We start from the raw sequence: 21,924 nt of genomic DNA, 5'->3' as shown, positions 1-21,924 counted from the left end.
TATAGAGAACAAACTGATGATTACCAGAAGGAAGGTGGATGAAATAGGTGATGGGGATTAAGGAGTACACCAGGTATTGTACGGAAGTGCTGAATCACTAAATTGTACACCTGAAACTACTATTATGCTGTATGTTAACTAACTTGAATTTAAATTAAAACAAAAAAAAGAAAAGAAAAAAAAACCCACGACATTCCAGGTCAAGGGAACACGAGGTGCAAAGTCCCAAGGGAGAAAGGCACATAGAGTGTCTGAGGAACTGAAAGGCAGCCAGTGTGGCTGAAAGATAAAAGGGAGGGAGTGACATGAGATAAGGCAGGGGAGACTGACAGCAACCAATGCTGATAGGACTGAACACTGAGACAACTTTTATGGAAAGAAATTTAGTAACATTAAGCAGGGCCTTAAAAATATTCAGACTCTCTGCACCAAAAATTCCTTTCCTAGGACTTACAGCCTCATTAAATAATTAGAGATCACATAAAATCCTTGGGCACAACAAAGATGTTTATCACTATCTTATCTGTATTAGGAAAATATTAGAAACTGCCTAAACACCTCAATAGTAAGAGAAATAATATATCCTTACCATAAAACATTATAGAACAATTAAAAATTTTTGTAAGACTCTAATGAAATGGTAAACCATTTACAATGTAAGTGACAATATCTATAAGCAAAACTACACGCATATATACACATATATGGGCCTGATTCTGTTTTTAAAAATTCTACAAATACATAGAAAGAGGTACAAAGGGTATGTACCAATTTGATGGAAGAATCATAATTTTAAAATTAATTATTTTTATCTTTATATTTTTCTATATTCTAACTTTTCTACAATAAAAAAATGAAAGTACTTTTCATTAAAAAAGTTATATACACAAAGTACAAAAAATAAAAATAATAACAGTGCCAAACTATCGACAATAACTATTTCTGGTTCAAGGAATTATGACTGGGTTTTTTGTTCTTTACTGCTTTTTGCATTTCAGTTATCTTTAGTAAGACTGTATTGCTTTTATAAGTGTTATAACAGGTAAATGTTACAGTTTATCTATTTTTAAAATAACATACCCTGGTAATTTTGCTTTGGGATTTTGCAAAATATTTTTTCTGCGTTTGAGCCAAGAGTTCTTGTCCACCTGCTATGGCCAATATAATGGCATCAGCCATACGGTTATCATGTAAACAAAGGTCAACGGCACTCTCAAAGTTACCCGTCAGCAAAGCCTGAGTAATTAAACCATCAATATCTGCAATGAGGAATAATACATCCAAGTTAAATAAAGTTTTTGTTACAAGAAAAGAATCCTATACATATCAATTTTTACATGTACACACAAAGGAAAAAACAATGCTAACTTCTGAATATTACTAGTGGATTAATTTCTAACACAAGTTTTTGAGGTCTATGGAAATATACTGAGATGCATGTAAGTAAAATCAGGTAAAATAACACATCTTTCAGATTCTTTAAACTGGAGTAATAGAGATTGTCATACAGTTTTTTTATCACAGAGATGTCAGAACATACCACTATCTCCAAGAGACCGATAACATATACTAAATAACTGAGTTCTTCTTTTCAACCCTCTACCACTTGCGACAAAACATTTGTAACCTAAACTTAGAGACTATTTGCTTTCAAATAGCTAAAAATCAAAATGAAAAAATTACCGCCACTGATGGAGATGTTAAATGTTCCTCTTGCTGATGGTAGAAATTCAGATTCTTGTTTTCCCTCTTTAATGCACTAAAGAGATGGAAAGGACAGCAATTTAGCCAGAATGAAACTGGAATAATTTACTGGCAAAACAAGATTTATATATGATTATTCACCTACTAACTAGATAACATGCCAAGTATTCCAGAAAAGTTCTCAGATCCAAGACTTTCCTAAGTATTAACTCCCATTATACAATCATAAATAAAATACAAGGTTATCAGGAATAATTTTTTTTTAAGATTTTATTTATTTATTTGACAGAGAGAGACATAGCGAGAGCAGGAACACAAGCAGGGGGAATGGGAGAGGGAGAAGCAGGCTTCCCGCAGAGCAGGGAGCCCAATGTGGGACTCAATCCCAGGATCCTGGGATCATGACCTGAGCCAAAGGCAGACGCTTAATGACTGAGCTACCCAGGCGCCCAATCAGGAATAATGTTAAAAAAAAACCTTAAGGGTACATAATCTATTACTGGTAGCTCAGAAATTACTGAAGAATCTTTGTTTTCTTAGATACTTCAAATAAGAATAGCCTGAAACATGCAAAATACACGTTTTTAATTTTACTGTATTTAGATTTTAAAACAACCCTGCTGCTATACATCTAAAATTTTCTACATGTCTAGGGCGCCTGGGTGGCTCAGTTGGTTAAGCGACTGCCTTCGGCTCAGTCATGATCCTGGAGTCCCAAGATTGAGTCCCGCATCGGGCTCCCTGCTCAGCAGGGAGTCTGCTTCTCCCTCTGACCCTACCCCCCTCATGTGCTCTCTCTCTCTCACTCTCTCTCAAATAAATAAAATCTTAAAAAATATAAAATAAAATTTTCTACATGTCTAAAAATTTCTGTCCGATCATTAGGTTTAGTAGTAAGGTCTTTTTATTTTAATTGAACCAGTCTTGAAAAAAAAATCACCTGGTGCCCTTGTACCAATGCTACATAAAAGACTATATGAACCTACTCAAATTCAATTGCAGATTTTGTATTCTCTTAAATTAGTCATACCTGCAATAGCAGGTTGGTCTGGTAAAAAGATACACAGTTCTGTTATAAACTCCCGAGACTACCTGTAAGACTGAGTAAACTCCTGAGACTACCTGTAAGACTGAGTAAAAAGAAACATAAGGAAGGCACATTGCTGGCAAATAGTTTAAATGCTTTCTATGTATAAAAATTCACAAGAAGACAAAAATAAATTGTATCAGAGATGACAGAGAAATTCTGAAAGAAAAACATAGTTGTCTTGCATGAGATAAAATACCTATCTTCTGTGATCGCATTACCTACACATCTGAATGTGAGTGCCTAGTGTTCAAAGTCAGGGGCATTTTTGGATTGGGGAATTTTAGTGCAGGGCACAACGTAGCATCATCTGTAAATAATGCTTAATTAGTTAATACTATTACAGGAGAATAACCATAACCTTAATTCTTTCCCTAACCAAAGAGAAGCATTTTAGAACTTTAAAAGCTCAAATTAAAAAATTTTAGAGCTTAAGTTATTCACATTAATAAATAAATCAAATAGATCTGATTATATTCACCTACTAAAAAACCTTTTCTTTTTTTTTAACTCACAATTTTTCAAATTTGTCTTCGAAGAAACAATTAATAAACCCTCATTCATGGACTTCTGAAATACCACGCTGAAAAAACAGCTTATTACACATTGAGTATTTTCAATATATAAACTATTATATCTGATAAATAGCATCATCAAGGTAAAGGGGAAGATTTTACCACCCTAAACAAAATTTTTTTAAATACTCTGAAAGTACACATTGGTGACTATCATTTTGTTAAATACATATTATTCTGATCTATTGATTCATAGGTGTATTTCCAAATGGTCCTCTATTTGATAATACATAGTTGATCTAGTTGTACATAGATGAAAGTACGTTCCTTCAATGTATCCTACAATTCTGAATAGGTATTACCAAAATCAGTTCAAATCTTTCCAAAGATTTTACTCATAGTCTTTATTCTCAGGTTAAATAAATGTTAGATCTACTTCTATGGGAAGTGTTTTTTAATAATTATCTTGTGAAAGTCTGAATTTACTGATGAATTATTCTTATAACTTAGCTAAGGATTGTAAGAAACATTCTATAGTTAGGGTATCTCATATCAGAAAGAACAATGAAAAGGCCAAAGATGAGATGAGAAATAAGAACTTGTTGATTAATTTTCCAAGATGAAATATAACTAGAAAGCAAGAAAAGTACAGAATTATTTAGTAATGGTTAAAAAAACCCCAGAAAAACAAAAGGAAAAAAATTAATGATACAACTCTGTGTTCAAGGACTCTTTTTAACGGGTTATAAAAATTGTCAACTACAACTCGTGACACATTTATCATGACAATCAAATCATGACAGTTTATTTAGTGAAAAATTCTAGACCTGGATTCAAAGTTCAAGACTAATCTAGAAGCCTCTGCCACTGATAGCAGGCCCTAAATATTAATGTGTCAAGAAAAAACATTAACTTTACATGCAATGTATTGTGGATTTCTGAGTAAGATCTCTTTTCATTTTGACATGCTGATATCCATCTGACCAAATTAAGTCAATCTCATGTCAACTGTTAATTTTAAAATATATAATCCTGAAGCTAGTTCAAAGAACTAAAGATTTCATAGATGATACTTCTGTCAAACAAGTAAACAGATTCCTATCCCAAAAATCTCTAAGAAAACAATATATTCCAACTTCATTTTGGAACAAGTAGTTACGCAAATTTTCCATATTTCAGTGTGAGATAAACAAATATCACATATTTTCCCAATGTAATTAAAAAGGAAAGAAATAAGTACCTCTCCCAAGAGCTGCTCTTCAGCAGCGGGGCTCTCCTCCCCATCACTCTGTGCTACTTGGTCAGAATCTTTAAGAGCCTTTGGTACACAAAACAATTACAAGGGAAGTTGAGAATGTAGCATTAAATGAGTATTAGTGACGTAGAAAGACAAAAGACCCAACCAACAACATTCAGAGCTAGTTTAACCCTAAGAAGCAACACTAAGTAAACTGATTTAAGAAACACTATCAGAGGAAAAGCAAAGAGCCATTATTACTAAGACCTTCCTTTTTTTCCTACCAAATGTCCCCCAGGAACAAAGATCTTAACCTCAAGTATCTGAGCAGTCACTGATACTGTTTTTCCTCTTTTGCAAAATTCAAGTATCATCAAGAGAAAGGAATGAATACTCTCTACCAGCTAAACTTATACTATTTTAAAATGAGAATTCACGTATTAAAATATCTACAATCAGCATTTATTTTTACACTGTAAAGCAATAAAACAGACACATTTCTTAAATTATATTTCCTTCTGTGTTATAACCTAGACCAAATTTTGGAAGGTAGCTATTTTTAAAGGCCTTCTTACCACATCGGGTCCATCCACCTTGTTCAAGGCCAAAGCAATCTGAAATAAAAACAACAACTCACCTACTACATGGAATTCTATTTCAACGCATATAGCAAATGCTCACCTCTTTCTCCATTTTCATTGGCAAAAATCCACCAAATTTCAGATTGGGGATGGGGTGTTTAAGGAGAGAATAAAATCTGCTATTCAATCACAAACCTAACCTCAAAACAAGCATGTTTTCTTCTACTTTCCTTTAAATAACAATAATTAATTAAAAAAAATTTCTTCAAGTACACACTACCAAAAAGAACTATTAGAAGTATTTTGACAATCAGATTCTTTTTCCTCATTTTTGCTATTAGGTATTTAGTAAAACTTTCATATTAACCTTTTACAAACCTGTAAAAGTTATAGCACCAAGAAGTTCAGACTAGTAATAAAATTAAATGTAAAAAAACTAAAGGAATGAGCAAAGACACACAGCCGGTAAGCGGTGGGCCTGTGATGTGACATCTTCAATGTGCCTGGCACTGCTCAGAGTGTGCAGTATCTAAGCTGTACCTCGTATGTAGCAATCTTCAATGCTACAGAAAACTTCAGTCACTTTCAAAGAAAAAAGGGCTAATAATAATTACACAAAGAATCTAAAATACCTCCTTCAATGTTTCCAAAGTCAGAGAGGTTTTCGTGCTGTTCATGTCAATATTGTGGAATGAATAATAATGAAGCCCCTCTTTGAGAACAAAACTGTGTAACTGGAATATGACTTTCTCTTTTTAAAAGGGAATCTTTTTCTAAGTTAAAAAATTAAGTGACTCAGTGGGACTTTTGTTTATTCAGGTTCAGTACAATAAATTGCCCTTGTTCCAAAATATTTATTAGCTATTTGTCAGCTGGACAAACTCCATACAGAGTTTGGGAACGTGGGCTAAAGGCATGAACAGCAAGGGTAGAAAACTGTGGTAATCTGAACCAGTACTCTATTTTTCATCACTTAAGCTGTAGTGAACACGGGATGGTCTCTAACAGTTCTCTCGTTTTCTTTTCCCCCAGGGCCATTGGTTACGCACCCTCTTAAAATCCAAGTGTTATTTCCAGTGTTTGAAGTTGATAGCCTCTTATCTTTCAAGCCCCAATTCTACCTGATACGACACAGCTTTTAAATCAAGTTTGGAGTCAAGGTGGTTCTGGCAGTTTTTAAATCCAGGTACAAGGTGGAATTACACATTTAATAATATGTATTTGGAATTCTGGCAACCAAACACAAATTCTTATTAAATATTTATTGAATGATTTGAGATTATCTGTATAGAAGTTTATAAGAACACTTAGGCTACATAAATATTTTACTTGCATAAGCACAGCCTTTTAACTTTTGCAGAAATTTACCTTCTTTCCTAGGTCTTCTTTTCTGTATCCTAGAAGTTCAAGGTATTTTCCCCGAGAATCCTCCTCAAAGTTCACCTTTAAAGAAGACATAATCTTGAAATACAGACCTGCCTTTAAATTTTTTTTCTGCCTTTAAATTTTTAATTACTTGATCAAATTCCAAGTAGAATTATTAAAAATTATCAAAAATAAAGTCTACTAAAGTCTACTGTTACCAATGAAAGCTTTCTATATCTATTACGTAGAAGGCTCAGTTTAAGAAAGCATCCCCAAAATAGTTTCCTTTAATAGGTTACTTCTTAAAATAGTAAGTATACTAGTAATTAATTAACCTTGTTGAATAAAGCTTACTTTTATTTTTTAAGTAAGCTCCATGCCTACTGTGGGGCTTGAACTTATGACCCCGAGATCAAGAGTCGAATGCTCTACTGACTGAGCCAGCCAGGCGCCCCAAAGCTTACTTTTAAACTATAATTTTTGTAAATACAAGCTAAGTCATGTCCAGTGGTTATATGCATGCAAAACCTGACACTCTCTGGAACACGAAATGTCCTAAAACTCTTTCCCCAAATTAATAATTACAAAATATAAAATTCTATTAATTTTATAATTTAACCTTATTGTATTTAAGCTCTCTTTGGAAAATTCAGTATCAAGAAACAGACATCCCAGTGGAGGAAAAATGACCAACCAGAAAACTCTTATTTCCTACTGTCATAAATGCAACTCAGTAAAAGGAATGAGAAATGAAATGCCTCCAACCTCTCTCCCCTGTAGCTCTTCCCTCTTTTCCCATTTTCCTTAATTGGATCTACTCAGAAATTAAATATTCTGTTACTATTATATCATTTTTCACTTATTAAAAAAAGTACTTCATATTAGGCTCTTCAAAGCAGAGAGGGAAGAACTCTTGTCATAAAACTATGGTCATGTGCTCTTCATAAGGTTTCTTTAATGTCATCAGGAAGCTCCTGAAATCACAATCTTGCAATAATTTTTTCATAAGAACAGACTGAGAATACAATGGGAATAGTTAAATTTGCAGATAACGAAATTGTTTTAATCTCAACTTTACCTTCAAAAAGGACCATACATTTTTCTCAAACTCAGTCTGAGAAGCATCAATCTTTTTCTGACAATAACTGACAAATCCTTGCGACTGCACGACTTGCTGAAGTTGGTCCGATCGGCTGAGGAATTCTTTTTCTGTTACCACCTGACTGATGAACACATGGTGTTGCTGTTGCTGCTGCTCAGCTCCCTGCTGGGCCTGTACTCTGACATTCTCAAAGGTAACCAGTTTGCCTCCAAACTATGAAAGAAAAAATGAACAAAGTCAGTTTGAACCATGAGGAAAAGGCCGAAAAACCTGCTAATGGAAAGAACTATGGTCTCACTTTGGATCAAATTAGCTGATATGGTCTCCCATACTCCACAATCTGACCCCAGCCTTCGATCACTACTCTTCTTCATACCACCTACCTTCTAGATAAAATGTACTATTTACTGTGCCCCAGTTTCTCACCTACTTGTTTTTACTAACTTTCACATACTCAACGTTACTTCTCTTTAAGTCCCGGGCAAATGCCACCTCTTCCACCTCGGATGCCCTCCATATATTATAGATTTCTTTTGATTCAACTACTAGCTTCTGTGTATTTGCCTCACCTTCTGTTCTCGGCTCTAAGTTTTAAAGGGTGGCAGAATATGCCCGTCCAAGATGTGCCATTTGGCATAAGGACTATTTTGAGCTAAGGACTACTTGAAAAACAGCAGGAAATAAGGGCACCCTAACCTCCTCTTTTCTTTCTGAAAGCAGGAGATGCAACTCCCATGTGACAGCTGCCCTCTCTATACCAGGCGGAAAGAAACATTCTTATCACCAGAGAAGAGAGAAATCTGTACAAACAGACCTTGTTAAGTAACAATTACCTCCCTTTAGCCTCTCTAAATATTTTATTATTTAGATAATAAATAATACCACTACTTTTCCACAACTGCCGTTCTTTTTTCAACCTACTATATAAGCACTTAGATTTTGCCACTTGTTTGTGTTTTCATTTCCCAATGGGGGCCCAGGTATACATAAAAATCTGTATGCTTTTCTCCTGTTAATTTGTCTTATATCAATTTAATTCTCAGGTCCAGGTGAAAACCCCAGGAGGGCAGATGCAAAGTTCTGCCCCCCCTATACATAAGGATTGTGGTTCTGTATCTACTTTATTTTTTTATCTCCTACAGTACCCAATATCTTGTATATAGCAAGTAAACAGTTACTATCTGATTAATATATTTATACAAATAAATATAGGTAAAGAAGGAAACACAGGACCAAATCTGGTTCTTTATAATCAGTAATTTTTGTGTAAGGATTACTGTTTTTATGTAAACTGAAATACCAACAAAACATAAACCACTAACCTTAAGGAATTTATTTATTTATTAAAAAGATTTTATTTATTTATCTGACAGAGAAAGACACAGCGAGAGAGGGAACACAAGCAGGGGGAGTGGGAGAGGGAGAAGCAGGCCCCCCGCTGAGCAGGGAGCCCAATGTGGGACTTGATCCCAGGACTCTGGGATCATGACCTGAGCCGAAGGCAGACACTTAACGACTAAGCCACCCAGGCGCCCTATCCTTAAGGAATTTAACATGAGAATAAAACTGGACACAACAGGCACCTGTAAGTTCTAAATGAGATGCAGATAATACCACACATCATATGAACTTCACAGCTTAAGGGCAAGTGGGTTTCCCCACGTTTAGGGAAGCTGGTGAAAACTGCACCCCCCAGAAGCAAGACTGTGTTTCACAAGAAGATTATGCTTATTCATTTACCTGCTTCTGTGTAATAGTATTATAATATTATATAATTATAATGTACGTGCTTTGTTAATTAATTGAATTTAAATTTAATTATAAAAATTAAAAAAGCAGCGTAAAAAATTATGTAAGTGCTTCTTGTCAGCCATCATTTTTTCAAACCAACCAAAACAAATATGGAAAACTTAAATATCTTAACAATATAAAAATAATGTAATTTACAAAAATTGGCAGAAATAAAACATTTGGAAAGGAAAAAATTGGAAAAACTGGAAGGAAGTATATAATTGCACTAATTTAATATTGAATAGAAGAGTTTCAATTAGTACCATATGAAGCTGATATACTGAGACATGGATGTTTAGGTAAATTATTTACATTTATAAAGATAATCACAAAAGAACACGTAACCGAAAGATATTTGAGAAGGACACTGACATTCTACCCCTCATGTTCACAGAGAGGGCATTTTCCTTATACTCCGTAAGAGGAACTAACAGGAGGAACACTTCCAGCCTTTCTCTGTCCTTCACACTGCCCTGGGAAAGGACCGACTGACGTTCCTCAGGAAAGAAATGAAGCATGCTTACATCAGCTCTTCAGGGCTTTTTACAGTTGTCTTCCCACCTAGAGCAATAGTCCATGTGGATAAGCTGCCTGCACCTTCAAGGAAAGCCCTACAGTACCTAGGTTTGCCTGTAACTTGGTTAGTAAGGCAGCCTAATACAGATGTAAAGCTAAAAACATGTTTATTAAATCAGATCCTGGGGATATAGAGGCAAACAAAACAGCCCAGCTCTCACAGAGTCTTCTATGTTCTAGTTTGTTACAAGGCCCACTATGATTAGACATCTAAACTGTAGCCTCCAATCTAGCTTATGGCAGCACTAAAGTTGATACTTTGATTCTCCATCTCTCTTACTCCGTTCTAAACTCAGAAGAGTGTTATTGTCTTTATAATACTCCAATACTAGCGAGGGGAGGGGAAAGATGTTCACTTCTCATTTCTAAGATAAATACACAGTGAACACCTTCTATTTGTCAGGGACCATTCTAGGCACTGGAAACATACCTGTGAACTAGACAGTCTGTCCTCAAGAAGCTTATATTTGGGGGGATCTTTTCTGCACATTTTGGTTTTCTTTTAAACCTGTACATATACAATTTTATAATAATAATTGTTTTAGTTACTTAGGGAAGGAAGTAACTGGATGAATGGTTAGTATTCAGTAAAAAAAAGTGGGAAGTCATAAACAAAGGAAAAGATTCCAAGGCAAGAGTAGAGATAGTAGAGAAAACTAAACAGGAGGGATGAGAAGATTAATTAAATCCAAAAGATGGATTTATGAGTGACATAATCAAAAGTCTATCTTAGGAAGATTAATCTCGAGATGTAGTATAGATTGGCGGGGGAATAGACAAGCAATAGACAGGCAATCATATAACAGTTCAGTGTGAAAAGATGAAGAATTAGGCAGCGTAACAGCAAAAGTTAAAGGAAGAATTAAATCCAAGAGATTTATAAAGAGAGCAATATAAGAGATCGAAAAAAAATATGAGAGATTGAAAAAAAGTTCTGAGCTTGACTAATAGAAGAATGATAGTAAGAACTCAATAGTAACTCCAGAGGCGATCATTCACTCAGTTTTGATAAAGGTGAATATATATAATTTTATGATGCATATAAATTCTGTTATGATGATGGAGAAGCTGAATAATATAAGCTTTTTTTAAATTTTTATTTTTTAAGTAATCTCTCCCCCAATGTGGGGCTTGAACTCATGACCTCGAGATCAAGAGTCACACGCTCTACTGACTGAACCACCAGGTGCCCCAAATAATATAAGTTTAGTACCTTAGTTTTGGGCATTATTACCAAGAGACTCACTCTCATCATTATGCACAGTAGGCATCTGATTCGACTGGCAAGAGAATAGCTAAAATCTTTATAACTATAAGATTAGACAAGTTATTAATTTCTCTGCGCCTTTCTATCTACAAAATGGGGGTAATAGTGGTAGCTATTTTATAAGCAGTTGTGAGAATTTAATGAGTTACTATATGCAAAATGCTTAGAAAGTGGCTGGCACATAGTAAATAAATACACTTTAACTATTAATATTACTAATGAAGTTTTATTGTACCTGTAGGTTGTATGAAGAAAGTAACCCAACACTGGAGAGATGGATTCTTCTATGCAAGACTTAAAAACAGTAGTGAAATTAAAATATTTAGGAAAGGACTTTATTTCTTCTTTCTGGTCTATAGGAATAACCAGAGTTTTCTAAGCTGCAGTTTGAGGACATTAATATGGCAATGATAGAGATATAATACCAAAGTACAGGCAACAAAAGCAAAAATAGACAAATGAGTCTTCTACACAGCAAAGGAAACAATCAACAGAATAAAAAAGCTACAGAATAGGAGAAAAATATTTGCAAATCATTTATCTGGTAAAGAGTTAACATTCAGAATATATAAAGAATTCCTACACCTCAATAACAAAAAACCCCAAACAACCTGTTAAAAAAATGGGCAAAAGACTTGAACAGACATTTCTCCAAAGATGACATACAAAACAAATGGCCAAGATACATGAGAAGATGCTCCATGTCACTAATCATTAGGAAAATGCAAATCAAACCACAATTAGATCATTTCATATCCATTAGGATGACTATTATCTAAAAAACCAGAAAATAACATGTGTTACTGAGGATGTAGAGAAATTAGAACCCGTGTGCACTGTTGATGGGAATGTAAAATGGTGCAGCCACTACGGGAAACAGTATGGAGGTTCCTCAAAAATTAAAAACGGAATTACCATATAAGATCCAGCAATCCCACTTCCGGGTATATACCCAAAAGAACTGAAAATAGTATCTCAAAGACATAACTGCACACAAATGTTCTTTGTAGCATTATTCACACTAGCAAGAGGTGGAAGCAACTTTAATGTCCACTGATAAATTAATGGATAAAGAAAATGTAGACTGTTATTCAGCCTTTTAAAAGTAGGAAATCTTGTCATACACAGCAACATGGATGAACATTGAGGACATTACGTGATATGAAACAAAACAATCACAAAAAGACAGATATTGCATGATTCCATTTATATGAGGTATCTAAAGTTGTCCAACTCATAGAAACAGAAAGTAGAATGTGATTACCAGGGGCTAGGGAAGGGAAAAATGAGCAGGTGTTCAACTGGAAAAGAGTTTCAGTTTTGCAAGATAAAAAAGTTCTGAGGATCTGTTGCATAACAAGTATATACAGTTAACATACTGTACTGTACACTTAAAAAGGGTTAAAATGGTAAATTTATGCTACATGTTTTTTACCATAAAAAAGGAAATTGGCAATTAAAAAAAAAGCTAGAAGGAAAGAATAAAGAGAAGGAAGGAGGATACACAGATATACCTTCCTCCAAAGAAAAAAAGAAAAAAAAGATCGAAGGAAGGAGAGATAGAGAAGGAAGATAAGTTTAATAATGGGATGGACAGTGAAGGTTGCACAATGTAAATGTACTTAATGCCACCGAACTGTATATTTCTAAATGGTTAAAATGGTAAATTTTATGTTATTTATATTTTACCACAATTTAAAATAAAAACGAAAACGAGAAGGTCCCATTTTTCCTGAGAAACCATTCTGCATGATGAAAAACCTACAGACACACCTCAATCTTCTTCCATCGGAGTGATCCTATAAGAACACTTTACTACGGGAAGTCCTTCATGCTTATGGACCATAAAAACACAAATCCACCTACTGAAAAGGAAGCACCAACAGGTCTTCGGATCCACTTGGGTGGCTTCTTCAGAGGCAACACTGTATTATGCTGAGCAGCCTGCTGAGGAATTTGTAATGGAGGAAGGGGCTGTCCTGTGCCAAAGGGATCAAGATTTCCAAAAGATGATGAAAGCTAAAAAACATAATAACATGAGAATTTGTAATTTATATGAGATTATGTTACATGTTTTCAAGTTATACCCATGAAATATTTTTATCACAATTATCCAATTAATCAGTAGCACTGATTACTGAAGTCATTTTCAAAATAATTAAACAATAAGATGGTATTTTTCAAATGTTATGATTGAAAATTTTAACACTTTCTATTACCTTGTCAACTTGTTTCTGCCTTAAGCCATCTGCGCTCCCACCCATGATAGAATAAACACTGATACGCCCATCAAAGGAAGCAGCTGATAAGACAGCAGGATTTCTGGGACACCACTGAATATCAAAGCACCACTGCGTGTTGGTAGGAAGTTCATATAACACCTAGGCAACAACAACAAAAGTCAGAAAATGGTATAGCCACTTTACAGCCAAAACACCCAAATATGATCAACATGTGCAGCTTAATTAATCAATTCCTTTCAGAAAGTATGTTGAGCCAGGAAAAACAACTGTAAAATTTAAAGTATAAAAGGAGTCCACTATGGTGATCTATTATGATAAAAATGAATGCTTCTTCAAAATTTTGACCAGATTTAGAATAAGTACGTATTAAAAACTAAGGTTTTTCTGTTTTTATTGAAGTGGTAGTAGCGGGTGTATCTGAAAGACCAGAACAAATAAGAATCAGCTTGTTAAAACTCTAAAAGGTAATGGTCTTCTGCCCAACAATTTTTGCTTGCCAAGATCCAAACAACCATACTTAGGCTATCTGAAGACCACATTTAAAAAATAGCCTCAAGAAGGAAGAATTCACTGAGAAATCTGGTCTTTAGTCAAGCAAAAACATGTATACATCGTTTGTATTACTGCAGAATGGAAACAGATTCAGCATAAACAGTTTAGAAGGAAAATATGGAAAAACTATAAAAAACGGTTAATATAAAATCTTTACAATGTAATAATTACTGCTAACTCAAAGTTAGTGTGATGATAACTGATGCACCTAAAGAGCATAGGTTTTATGTGTTTTTTTTTTTAAGATTTTATTTATTTGAGACAGAGAGAAAGGGCACAAGCATGAGCAGGGGGAGGGGCAAAAGGAGAGGGGGAAGCAGACTCTGCTGACCAAGGAGCCTGGCTGAGCAAGGAGCCTGATGGACAAAGAGCTAGATGCAAGGACCCTGGAAGCAAGACCTGAGCCGAAGGCAGATGTTTAACTGACTGAGCCACCCAGGCACCCTGGTTTTATGGCTTTAAGAAGTCAAATTATCTTAACGTGGACTTTGTGGGATGTTTTAAATGTTTTATTTTATAAGAAAACAGAATTAAGTGAAAAGGTACCTAGCCTACTCATCTTTAAGGCTTAAACTGGTTGATAAGACTCATTATTCATGTTATTTAAACCACTGTTCTATTCCTAATTTGCATTTGAATAAAAAATCTACTCAACTTTTTGGTTGCAGCATGTACTAAAAGTTTATTCCTTCAAAGTCCAAGCACACACAACTAATCATATGCAAAATTCATTTTATCAAATCATATAACTGAGAAAATTAGAACAGTAATTTCCATGATTTTGAACTCCCTTGGGAAGGCACAGTATAAAATGCAAGATTTTATTATTTGGTCTACAAACATATGAGGCAAAACTTACTACTTTAATTTTTTTCTCCTACCTCCCCTAACTTTAATGTTTCTATATTCTTCTAGATATCACTGCATCCGAAAACTTTAAACCACAAATCAAATAACAAAAGTGCTTGTTTCTATTTTAATATTATACATTAAAACCAACTGAAGAGGGGTGCCTGGGTGGCTCAGATGGTTAAGCGTCTGCCTGGGTCCTGGGATTGAGCCCTTCATTGGGTTCCACACTCAGCGGGAGTCTGCTTCTCCCTCTCCTTCTGCCCCCTCCCCCCAACTGGTGCTCGAGCTCTCTTTCTATCTAATAAATATATAAAATCTTAAAAAAATAAAATAAAAACTTAAAAAACAAAAATCTATGGCCTCTTGCCCAATACTGAAAAAGAGGGAAATCATTCAACTAAGAAAAATAATTTTTAGAATAGAGATTTTTTTCAGCCCATTAATTTAATCCAAAGCAATTAAAAGTAATTAAGTTATATTTATATAACATTGATATTGAAGAAGAGGTAAAATTTCCCACATCTTAATTTCTATGGGTAGAACATACGACAAATATTGTAAAGTATATTCCTGCTGTATAGTTCAGAAGAGAAATTAAAAACATACATCTACTGATTTCCAAAATCAGAGAGGATATTCAGGAATGGTAAAGCAGGAAAAAGACCCAAATCTTGAACACTCCCGCTTTAAAAGCACTGATTTTCAGAGATCACATGTTAAATAAATCAAACCAAGTACTTCTGAGTGTAGGTAAACACCTTTTATTAGAAATGGGGGGTAGGGGATGATTACTAATTTCAAATAAGCTATTTCAATGGCTGATTTTCTTGGATAAAACAGGTGAGCTTAAATAATATTACTGATAAAATCTCTCCTAGATTAACATTTCACACATACCTCTATCTCCATGTCCTTAATTATATTAATGCACTAAAGAATCCATATAGAAAATTTCTTATTCAGCTAGAGAATAAATATTATAGTAGCTATAAGTCTGACAAATATTTCCCCCTTATACCTCTCCTGTGTTTGGGTTGGAGCAGAGAATCTTAGCATCTTTTCCGCAGCTCAGCAACAATTCAGGATCTGCCATGCTCCAAGCAATTGCCAAAATCCCCCTAGATAAAACACAAGATGAAGAAATTTTTAATCTTGAGAAAACCAAGCCTCCAAATGATTCCTGTCTAGGCTCTGGAGACACATGCTGCTAACAGAAGCATAATTTCATATAATCTTTACGGAAAGCAATTTAGGAATGTGTATGTTCTTTGATCACTGTAAAGATGTTCAATATCCTCTCAGAATCAGGAGAACACAGTATAGGAAAAGAACCCAAATTGTTTAAGACTGCCTTTTGTTTCCAATATTTTATTTTTAAAAAGTTAAAATCTTTGTGAAAATTATAAGGACAGTATGATGTACAGTCTTATACTCCTCACTTTGACTCATTGGTTTGGCTACATTTACTTTATGTGGTTTTCTCTCTCTCTCCATATACACAATGACCATTGACCAAAAAAACAATCACAGCATTCTTCTGCATAACATAATACAATTATATACTGAAAATATTTATTACTTATATACAATATTTAAAAATATATAGTCCATATTCAAATTTCCCCAATTGCATCAATAATATACTTTCTAACTGCTCCCCCTTTAGAATCGAATCATACATGTCAAGAAAATCAAGTATGTCAAGAATGCCTTTTATTTTTATTTTTTTTAATTTTCTTTATTTATTTGACAGAGAGAGACACAGCGAGAGAGGGAACACAAGCAGGGGTAGTAGGAGAGGGAAAAGCAGGCTTCCCGCTGAGCAGGGAGCCTGATGCAGGGCTCGGTATGACCTGAGCTGAAGGCAGACGCTTAACGACTGAGCCACCCAGGATCCCCAAGAATGCCTTTTAAAGAAATTCATACATATTTAATATCACATTTTAAAGAACATTTAGGTTCTTACTAAGTATTAAAGACCGAAAAAAAAAAAAATCACAGAATTACAGAGCAGGAAAGGATCTTAAATATCATCTAATCCACCTTCTTGCATATATTATTAAGAGAAAATTGAGAAATCAGAGAGTTGATTTGCTCCTGCAACTCAGTGTGGTCTTCTGTCTTGCTAAATTATGATCACACCTAAAATTGGCAGTAAAATATAGAGTTAGGAGCACAGAATCTGGGATCAGAATGTTTGGGTCAGAAGTCAGCACTTGACTAGTTATATGACCTAGGTGAAGTTTACATTGCTGAGCTTCAATTTCCAATTTGTAAAATGGGTTAATAGTATCTACACCATAGGCTTGTTATGAGGATTAATTGACTTAATATTTAAAGTTCTTGTACACTTTACATGTTATACAAATGTTAGTTGTCCTCCCACTATAATATAAACTCCCTGAAGGCAGGGATCTTTATGTTATACCACTGAATCTTAGTACAGAACACATGTTCAATAAGTATGTGCTGAATGAATGAACAAAACCTTATCTAACATAGAAAAAATATTAAAACTTATCAGAATCATCCCTTCTTCACTAAAAAGCTGATTGAAGCATAACATCTAAATAGGATTACATTTTTACTGGACTCTTTTCTCCTTTATAAGAAGCTAAAGGAGAGGTCACAAACTTTAAGACTTCTTAGTGTGCAAATCCACTACCCAGTGGGAAAATAGGATTTAAAGCTTTAGTCTATATATCCCTAAATAAGAAAGAAAGCCCAAAAGTACTCAGAAAATATTGTAACATTAAAAGGGATTTACTTCTTGTTTCAAACTATCAAACAAATACATATAAACTCCCTGGGTACCTGAAAATCAATGTTAGGAAACATGCCAAATTACAATTAAATTTAATGCTACCGAACCTAACATGAGAAAATTTGCTTATCTTTTATTTTTTTTATTTTTTTAAAGATTTTTTTAAATTAATTTCTACACCCGAAGTGGGGCTCGAACTCACAACCCCTCACTCTATCGACTGAGCCAACTAGGCACCCCACTCATATCTTTTTAGAGAATCTGCACATTTATTACAATTAAAAGCAGGGGCACCTGCATGGCACAGCTGGTTAAGGGTCCAATTCTTGGTTTCAGCTCAGGTTGTGATCTCAGGATTGCAAGAACAAGCCCCAAGTTGGGCTGTGTGCTCTCTACTTGAGATTCTTTCTCCCTCTCCCTCTGCCCCTCTCACTTGTGCTCTCACTCTCAAAAGTAAGTAAATCTTAAAAAAATAATAAAAAATTAAAAACCAAAATAAAAGCAGAATAATCTCAATTTCTATGCTTTTAAATTAAAATAGGAACTTAGAAATAGGGGCACCTGGGTGGCTCAGTTGTTAAGTGTCTGCCTTCGGCTCAGGTCATGATCCCAAAGTCCTGGGATCGAGCCCCACATCAGGCTCCCTGCTCCACGGGAAGCCTGCTTCTCCCTCTCCCACTCCCCCTGCTTGTGTTCCCTCTCTGGCTGCGTCTCTCTGTCAAATAAATAAATAAAATCTTTAAAAAAAAAAAAAGAAACTCAGAAATAAAACAAATTTTTTAACTGTTGCTTGTCACTGAATGTTATGGAGTATTCTGACCCTAATAAAGATCAAACTGGATAATGTCAAGAGTAAAGTGTGGTGATATACTGGAATTTTAATCTATTAATTATAATGTGAAAAAAGTAGTGGAATATCCTTTATCACATTTTTGTAGTTAGGATATGAATTGGCTACCATTTTTGGGAACAGAAAATCAGATGATTATTGCTTCAAATAAAAACCATTTATACTAACTTTTACAAGATAAGAGACAAAATAGATTCCTGAATTTAAAAATAATTATCTGATAATTCAAAATAATAAGTAAATGTGTTTTTAAAAATAAACAAATCAAGTTCCTTGGAAGAGCAGCATGATACCTGGCATGGTTTTCCAAGACACGGAGTGGAGAGGAAGCAAAGCGAAGATCCCACATCTGGATCACTGGTAATCTATCATCCTCAGAGGCAAGCACCATCTGAGTCGCAACATCAGGATGCCACGCCAACCCAGAGCAATGCATCTGCAGATAGTTAAGGCTCACAATGTATCAATCCTATTACTTTATGAAGAGCCAAAATGAGCTTGAGGAACATGCCTTTGTTGAAACAAATAGTAGAAAACATCGGTTCAGGCTTAGTTTATTAAAAAACAACAAAAAACAAAACCTAAAACTATTAAATTTTGAATCCTGACAGCTATCTCCAGAGCCTGCATTTGGAGCCTTCAAGATATGATGTCTCTTTAAAACTATTAAATTTTATTAAACAGCCTTAAACAGTACTCTTAAAAGTAAAAAGTTTAAATGTTTTCAGTTCATCTCAGGGTCTTGGGATTGCTCCCATGTCGGGCTCCACACTCAGTGGACAGTCTGCTTCTCTTGTCTCTCTCCCTCTGCCCCTCCCCCATGGAGCATGCTCTCTCTCTCTCTCTCTCTCTCTCTCTCACAAATAAATAAATAAATCTTTTTTAAAAAAAGATTATAACAAAAAAAAAATCCACACCTTTCCTCTATTTTGTCAAAAAAATCAAGACAAAATGTCTAAAGCAACAGCTACCGTTTAAATTTTCACATGGAATAAATTAACAGTATTACTGAGAATTACCTGGACATTCATATCCTATTAAGTGTTCCAGAAGATAATGGAAATGCTTATTGTATGCTTTATTCAATTAAAACTTGTCTTAAAATTCCTATTTCACTGAAAAACAATATCCTGAAGAAATATTTTTTTAAATAGTTTTTTTGTGGTTATTGTTAAATTATATATGTATTCTCTGATTTAGGCAAACTTGTTTTTAAAAATGTCAAACTAAACAATGTAATTAAAAACTAACAAAATAAAGCCCTTAATTATGTCTAAAATATTTTATAGCACATTATGACATAGTATTAAGGAATTTGTAAGGTCAAAAATTTAATGTGTTATACAACTACATCTACTAGGCAAACAGAATATTAGCTCACTTTAGCAGTACCTAATCAGAAGAGATAAAGCCAGGAGTTTGGAAACTACGAGTTAACAGTCATAAAATTATCAGCTGGAAAAATGTGTACATTCTAGAGAAAGCTAAAAAGTTGCTATAATGCTTTGAAACAGCTAGTAAAAACAACCAGTACATCATGGAATAAGGTATTTAATTAACAATCTCTCTCTTCACCATTAACAATATCCAACATGGTTTATCAGAAATTTTTTTATCTTCCCCAAGGAAAAACCTCATTCCAACATGATTGGTCCATGAAAAGACAGGATTTGACTTTACAAAAATTTGATTTGTTGTCAGCACTGACAAACAATATAGAAATACGTACAGCAGAAACATAGCATGTTTCTGTATATGACAAATCAATCATATACTTACCCTGTTACTATGGTCACTAACTTTGATGATAGGTTCATTTTTTCTAAGATCCCATACAGTGGCCCGGCCACTGGGACTGGCTGATGCCAAAATATGCTGAACTTGTCTGTTCCATGCAATGCAGCTGATATCTTCTGGGGGCTAAAAGGAAGAAACTGCTAAAAACCATTTCTCAGTTATGATCAAATTTAAGTACAAAATCTGATCCTTCTTTTTAAAAAATGAATTAATTAAAATCTGATCTATTCCACAAATTTTTTTATATTCATAAGTTCTCAATAAATATAATACAATTTAGAGCTCAGGTATGTGCCAAATTCAAGTATTTTATCTTGTTTAATATTGTCTCATTCACCAGCATTTATTAAGCTCTTGCTACAAATCAAGCACTTTTTCTTAATTTGCAACTGCCACAAGGTAGATAATGAACTACAAAGTAGACATTGATAAGTATGATGGACAACCAGGCAGAGCAAAACTTACAGCCTAGGGGCGCCTGGGTGGCTCAGTGGGTTAAGTGTCCAACTCTTGGATATCAGCTCAGGTCATGATTTCAGGGTTCTGAGATTGAGCCCCACGTCAGGCTCCACACTCAGCGGGGAGCCTGCTTGGGATGCTCTCTTTCCCTTGCCCTCTGCCCTTCACCCCCATGTGCTCTCTCTCTCTCTCTCAAATAAATAAAATCCTTAAAAAATAAATAAATAAAAATAAATGGTAGATCATATGCTATCATTTTACTACCTCTGAGATGGCCAGAATGTTGGGGCCCAGTATAATGGCTACTCAATTTGAGTAGTCTATATAACACGAACTTCAAAGAGGCAAGTAGAAGACTGTTCTTTCTTAACTTACAGAAATACATAGGAAAGGGGCTGAGTTGTTTTTTTAAAAAGTAAGTTTCCTTTCTAGTCTATGATTTTTATTCTAAGGTGCAATATCGTCAAAATACTATACAACACAAAATATTATACTATATAAAATACTGTATCTAAAAAATTATCAGACTTGTCTATTTTATTCATTACTATATGTCTAGTACACCAAACAGTATCTGGTGGTAGGCACTGAATAAATATTTGCTGTTGAAGGACTCATTGATACTTTGAAAAACACATTTACTAATACTTTGCTATACTGAAGGAAAATCAGTAACATCTGAACACTGATTTTAAACAAATATATTTTGTGTGAAAAAAATGAAATAAATAAGTGTTGATTGGTTCTTCAGATTACATCAAAATCAATGCAATACCTGTGTTTTGGCTCCTGGTGTCATTGGAGTTGCAAAATTGTTGAGATCCCAAATGTAGATTTCAGATTCATTAGCACCAGAGGCTACCAGATTAGTCTGCAGTAAGAAATAATTAATAATGAAGTAGCATTTATGAATAATTCAGAGAACTCTAAGTAACTGTTCAGAGATAGCTCCATCAGTTTTAGGGTATACAACTTTTCTATTTAATTAAAAAAACAAAACTCATGAATTCCTAAAAGCTATGGATAATAATCTGAAATTGCAATAGTTTTTCAGAGAAGCATGTTATAAAATTCTATTTCACTAAAAAGACAGTAGGTCTACTGGCATTGTAAGAGATTAAAAAATAATTATATGGATAAATTCTTAAACAATCATGCAACCATGTGGTGATTATCATTTGT

The 21,924-nt window shown here is 34.3% G+C and overlaps 1 protein-coding gene across 16 annotated transcripts in view; it reads right to left on the bottom strand.

Moving 5' to 3' along the window:
- The window catches only part of SEC31A (SEC31 homolog A, COPII component), a 72,770-nt gene that overhangs the window by 36,659 nt on the left and 14,187 nt on the right, over positions 1-21,924 (bottom strand). For 5 of the 16 annotated variants that reach the window (XM_028124165.2, XM_028124166.2, XM_088021133.1 and 2 more), the window contains 12 exons: positions 21,518-21,613; positions 20,266-20,406; positions 18,780-18,922; positions 15,891-15,990; positions 13,445-13,606; positions 13,092-13,244; positions 7,568-7,804; positions 6,493-6,567; positions 5,119-5,157; positions 4,547-4,624; positions 1,684-1,759; positions 1,081-1,259 (listed from right to left, as the gene is read on the bottom strand). In XM_028124165.2, coding sequence (XP_027979966.1) covers positions 1,081-1,259; positions 1,684-1,759; positions 4,547-4,624; positions 5,119-5,157; positions 6,493-6,567; positions 7,568-7,804; positions 13,092-13,244; positions 13,445-13,606; positions 15,891-15,990; positions 18,780-18,922; positions 20,266-20,406; positions 21,518-21,613 — 1,479 coding nt within the window. The remainder of the gene's footprint in view (positions 1-1,080; positions 1,260-1,683; positions 1,760-4,546; positions 4,625-5,118; positions 5,158-6,492; positions 6,568-7,567; positions 7,805-13,091; positions 13,245-13,444; positions 13,607-15,890; positions 15,991-18,779; positions 18,923-20,265; positions 20,407-21,517; positions 21,614-21,924) is intronic. The other 11 variants (XM_088021135.1, XM_088021126.1, XM_088021129.1 and 8 more) reach the window with 3 other exon arrangements.

This window comes from Eumetopias jubatus, unplaced genomic scaffold (assembly GCF_037043125.1).
Source record: "Eumetopias jubatus isolate StellerSeaLion01/CBP00866 unplaced genomic scaffold, mEumJub1_p1.0 scaffold_2, whole genome shotgun sequence".
NCBI lineage: Eukaryota > Metazoa > Chordata > Mammalia > Carnivora > Otariidae > Eumetopias > Eumetopias jubatus.
The sequence above is the reverse complement of the archived record's forward strand: the minus strand, read 5'-3'. Positions and strand labels throughout refer to the sequence as shown.